The sequence below is a fragment of the Octodon degus genome, unplaced genomic scaffold, assembly GCF_000260255.1.
Source record: "Octodon degus isolate 3935 unplaced genomic scaffold, OctDeg1.0 scaffold00060, whole genome shotgun sequence".
NCBI classification, from domain to species: domain Eukaryota; kingdom Metazoa; phylum Chordata; class Mammalia; order Rodentia; family Octodontidae; genus Octodon; species Octodon degus.
The window spans coordinates 3,317,454-3,322,985 of record NW_004524636.1 but is presented as its reverse complement, the minus strand read 5'-3'; the positions used below and the strand labels follow the sequence as shown (position 1 = coordinate 3,322,985).

Sequence of the window (5,532 nt, the reverse complement as noted above, 5' to 3'; positions counted from 1 at the left end):
CCTTGAACTTACTATGTGGTCTAGTCTGGCCTTGAACTCTTGCTGGTTGTTCTGTCTCAGCCTTCTAAGTGTTGGGACTGCAGGCGTGAGTTAGCTAGAGAACTGACTCTGAGGTCCCCAGGACCTTGTGTTCAAATCAGGTTTTCCTCCTTGGCTCTGACCCCGCCAGCTCCTGGCTCTGCCCCGTCCTCCTTCGGGCGCTTCTCTTGTTCTCCTGCTCTTCTCCTACGCCCCCCGGGACTCCCTGTACCTGCCCTGGCCGACTGCGTTCGTCAGTGCCTGGCCTTCGCGCTCTGGTCGCTCCCTGATGCCTTCATCCACTCTCCTGACCTCCTGGCCGTGCCTGCCCCTTCCCCATGCTGCGCAACCCCACGGGGTGCACTCCTGCCTCCTCCCCTCACCTTTGTGCCGGCAAAGCCCCATCTCATCAGTGAGTCTCAGTTTGGAAGTCATTTCTCCCACAACGCCCCAGGACCCTACTCCAGCCCAGACTCGGGGTCCTTTCTGGGCGCCACCATAGCCCTGCCCTCCCTTGATAGAAGCATTTCCTCTCCCTCCCTTTGCTACCTGACCACGTGCTCTTAGCAGGGGCAAGACCTACTTATTTCATTGAACAGTCACCCTCTGAAAGTGCAGTTCTGGGCATGCTAAGATGACAATAAATGTGGAGATTTCACCTGCCAGGTAAAATTCTTGTCTGATCCTGGTTTATCTTGCTTTAGATGATCTCCAGTTCCATCCGTTTTCCTGCAGATGACATAATTTTGTTCTTCTTTATGACTGAGTAATATTCCACTGTGTACATGTATTTTTATTTGTTGATGGGCTCCTGGGCTGGCTCCACTTCCACTATTGTGAATTGCATTGCACTAAGCATGGATATGCAAGCACTCTCTAGTGTGCCGGCTTTAATTCCTTCTGGTCTACCAAGGAGTGGGTAGTGCTGAGCCACTTGACAGCTCTAGTTTTAATGTTTTAAGGACCTTCCCCATTGATTTGCATGGTGTCTGTACTAATTTACAGTCCTACCAGCCGTGTAGAAAGGTTCCTCTTCTCATTAGCATTTATTGGTTTTTGTATGCTTGATGACAGCCATTTGATGGCTAAAGATGTTGAACATTTCTTCATATACTTATTGGCTGTGTGTACTTCTTTTGAGAAGTGTATATTCAATTCATTTGCTTATTTTTATTTTTATTTTTATTTTTTTGTGCATGGTCTCACTATGTAGCTCCAACTTGTAGTGACCCTCCTGTTTTCTGCCTCCCCGGTGCTGGGATTACAGGCATGCGGCACCACGCCGCCAGGACTCCATCGCTGGCTCAGCATGCCCGAGGGCGGGGCCATGCCACATGCGGTGCCCGAGATTGACTCCTGGCCCCTGTGCTTGCCTAAGCAAGTGCTTATCTGCTGAGCTATCTTGCTGGCCTTGTGTTATTTTTTGAGGGGATCCTTAAGGTGTTTTTTGAAGTCTATATATTGCGGGTTTTTTGGTACTGGGGATCGAATTTAGGATCTTGTGCTTGACAGGCAGATACTTATGCTGCTGAGCTGTTTCCCCGGCCCTATATTCCTGGTATTAACATTCTGCCAGAATAATATCTGGCAAAAATTTTGTATTCTGTAGGTTGTCTCTTAACTGTCAGTTGGTTTGCTTTGCATAAACTTCAATTTTTTTTTTTCAGAACCGGGGATTGAACTCAGGTCCTTGTGTTTGCCAGGCAAGCATTTATTCCACTGAGCCATCTCCCGAGCCCCAACTTCAATTTCTTGTAGTCTTTTTGATTTTCTTTTTTTTTTTCAGGACAGGGTCTCACTGTGCAGTTCAGGCTGGCCTTCAGCTCACTTTGTAGCTCAGGCTGGTCTCAAGTTTGCAATGATCCTCTTACCTCAGCCTCCGAAATGCTGGGATTACATGTGTGCACCACCATGCCCAGCTTTACCATTGTGTTTTATTTTGTTTTGTTTTCCATTTGTGTATTTGGTACAGGGTCTCACTACACAGATCAGATTTGTGGTGATCTTTGTGTTTTCAGCCTCCCCAGCGCTGGGATTACAGGCGTGCACCACCACGCCTGCACTTGGATGCTGGCTTAGTGAGCCACAGAGGCAGGCCAGCACAGCATGCGGCACCAGGGATCGAACCATGGTCCCTGCGCTTGCCAAACCAGGAGCTTAGTCTGTTGAGCTATCTTACCAGCTCTATCACTTAATTTTTTTTCTTCAGATAATTGTCATTTTAAAAAGAAAAAAAATTATCACTAGCTTGACCTTTTTTTTTTTTTTTTTGGCACAATACCTATTTACTCTGGTTTTATGATGGTTATTTTTTTCTTTTAGGGAAGAATAAAAAGTTGTATTTCTATTTTAGAAGGACAAGGTGTGTCCTTAGGGTCCAGTTTTAGTACCCAGGTGGCTGAGTTTTGTGAATGGAACTCAGCCCTTTGTCCCCCTGCTGCCCCTCCTGTTCCTTCTGTCAGAGCCAACCATATTTCCCATGGTTGCCATAACAAATAACCAAAACTGTCACTTAAAACAACATAGTTTCATGACGTCACAGTTCTGTAGGTCAGAGGTCTGCTGTGTTTCTCATGGGGCTAAAATCCAGGTGTCACAGGGTGGTTCCTTGTGCTTTCACAAACGACAGTGGAGCTCAGTTTAGTGATACGCCAGCCTTAGCATTAGAGGGTGAGCCGGGGTGCCCATAACTTCCGGTGTCATGTATTAGGAGTAGCGTGGATGGATAGCTGGAGAGTGTCAGATATGCCACAGAGCAAGTGCAATAAAACATGAAGGATGACTAATGCTTTGGAGTCTTGCCTATTACTGTCATAATTCTTCATTTTTGTGTTTGAAAAATTATTTAAGCAAAATGAAAAAAAAATCATGGGTAACACTGTTAGCCAGACCCTCAGCCTCTCATTCATTCCCATACATCAGTATAAGGTCGCTGGTTCTCAGCAGAGGTGATAGCATCCCCAGAGGACACACAATAAAGTCTCTAGCCATTTTTAGTTGTCACCTGGGGCACTGCTGCTGGCCTCTGTGGGTAGAGGTCAGGGATGCCACTAAACTCCTTCCAGTGCACAGGACAGCCCCACAACAAGAAGGTGGACCCCACTGTCCAGAGTGCTGACAAGGCAGAGAACGTGACCAATGTATGCAACCTGCATGCATGTATTCACACATGCATGTAATCACACATGCATGTTTTACACTGTCCTGGTGACTTTCTCATTGCTGGGACAAAGATACCTGACAGCCACAAGTTAGAGCAGGGAAGGTTTATTGTAGCTCACAGTTTGTAGAGATTCCCGTCCATGGTCAGCTGGCTCCAGGGCAGGGTGGCAGGGGAAACAGTGCTTGGCAGGGCGCGCAGGGCTCAGGCGGTGGCAAGCTTGCATCCCCTCTCTCCCTTCATGTTCCACCCCGACCAGAAGCCTGTAGTTAGTGTTGGCCACACCCAGAACCCTGCAGATGCAGTCAGTGGACTGATCCAGTATCCAGCCACCTTCAAAACCCTCCGCCTATGAGCGTATGAGGGTTTGGGGGGGACACCTAGACACAAGCCATAATATGTATTTACATAAATTTTAAGCAACATTGGACTTACAAGTTTATAACTCATATTTTCATAATCTGTTGTGATGTTCCCGTGTAATGAAATTGCTTTTCACATCATCCCATTTTAACGGTGATCATAGATCACGTGGTGCAGTTTATTGCACCCTGCTGTATTCTGGCTTTTTATTTTATCTACCTCCTGTACTTTTTTTTTTTTTTTTTTTGCGGAACCGGGGATTGAACTCAGGCCCTTGTGCTTGCCAGGGAAACGCTTATTCCACTGAGCCATCTCCCCGGCCATCGTACTTTTATTTTTTTGAGACAAGGTCTTGCTATGTGATCCAGACTGATCTTGAGCTTGCTGTGTAGCCTAGAATTGTACTCAAAGCTGCAGGGATCCACCTGCCTCAGCTTCCCAAGTGCTGGAATTATAGGCAAGCAGCACTACACCCAGCTCTATTCTGGCATGGTAGGTGATGTCCTCATCCTCAGGGGACCTCAGTAGTCCTGGGCTGTCCCTGTCAGATGAATCTCTGCTCTGTGATGTGAAGGTCCTGGGCACTGAGGACTGACTGGGTGCCAGCTTTCTCTGTGCTTGGGCACTTGGGGTGCCCAAGTGTTGCCACCCTTTCTGTGAGTGGGTTGCTGTAGGGTTCAGCAAGCAGAGGCAGCAGCCGTCAGAGTGGCATCTCGCTGGGTCTGGGTCAGCGCTGTACAGCCTGAGCTCTGGAGCCAGGGAGGGTGGAGCCACACAGTCCAATTCCATGCTCCTTTCCGCCTGCTCCCCAAGACCTGTGCAGCTCCCAGGGACACAGCCTGACTTACACCTCTCTGTTTTTAATTGCAGGCCTCTCCTTCGGATGAAAATATAGGAAGAATGGATTGCACTCCCCAGACTTCCCTAGTCCCATGTGGGCAAGATAAATACATTTCCAAGTAAGGGTCTTGGCCACAGCACTGTGAGCCAGGCCTGTGTGGGGACACTGTGGGTGGGTGGAAGTCGCTGCCAGCGGGCTGCCTGTGTATCATGAGTGTGTGGAGGGGCCAAGGTCTGCATGTGGACCAGTGAGAGCAAGGGCACGCTGCAGATGTGGATTTGAATGGGATCCAAGCCAAGCCAGAGAGAGAGAGAGAATGTGTAAAGGGGGGGGACAAGACAGCATCTTTAGGGGTTCAAGAGAGAGGTGTCCTGGAAGATTCTGGGAGGAGGAGCTGGCTGGTGGATGGTTGCTATGGTCAGAATATTTGTCTCCTTCAGAATTCACATGTGTAATCCTAACCCCCAACTTGATGGTTTGGGGAGGGGATTAGGTAAGGAGCAGGGTGCCCCTGTGAGTGAGACTGGTGACCTTACTTCAGGGGTCTGGGGGGCCTACTCGCCATTTGATATTTGAAGGTACAAGGTGTAGGGCCGTCCAGGAGGAGTGGGCTGTCACTGGGCTCTGCAGCCACTGCAGCTGGGCCTTAGGCAGCCTGTCCTCTGGAGCAGCAAGAAGTGAGCGCCCTTGGTTTGTAAACCTCCAAGCCCGTGGGCTTCCGTCCCAGGGGGCAGAGACTGCTCATGGCCTGTGTGGTGCTGCCCGAGCCCTGGCTGGAGGACTGTGTCCCTGGGCATCGTGGCTCTGGCTTTGATGGCTGTGGGCGTACTCTGAGCAAAAATAATGGGTTTGTTGCTTTCTTTGCACTGAAGTCTCTGGAACTGAAGACTGTGACTATCACTAGATGTGACAGAGGTTGAACCAAAATTGGCTTTGTTCCATGGTTAGCTTTTTTTTTTTTTTTGCAGTACCAGGGATTGAACTCAGGCCCTTGCACTTGCCAGGCAAGCGCTTATTCTACTGTGCTATCTCCCCAGCCCCCCTCCCCCCCTTTGTTAAATTTTATTTATTTATGTGTGTGTGTGTGTGTGTGTGTGTGTGTGTGTGTGTGTGTGTGTATGTAGCTTTTGGATCTATTGCTATGTCCAGC

General features: G+C 48.8%; 1 protein-coding gene across 5 annotated transcripts in view; it reads left to right on the top strand.

The window, feature by feature from the left end:
- The window catches only part of Rassf2 (Ras association domain family member 2), a 39,238-nt gene that overhangs the window by 16,109 nt on the left and 17,597 nt on the right, over nt 1–5,532 (top strand). For all 5 annotated transcript variants that reach the window (XM_023718610.1, XM_023718609.1, XM_004634276.2 and 2 more), the window contains one exon: nt 4,412–4,500. In XM_023718610.1, the coding sequence (XP_023574378.1) occupies nt 4,442–4,500 (59 nt within the window). In that variant the 5' untranslated portion in view covers nt 4,412–4,441. The remainder of the gene's footprint in view (nt 1–4,411; nt 4,501–5,532) is intronic.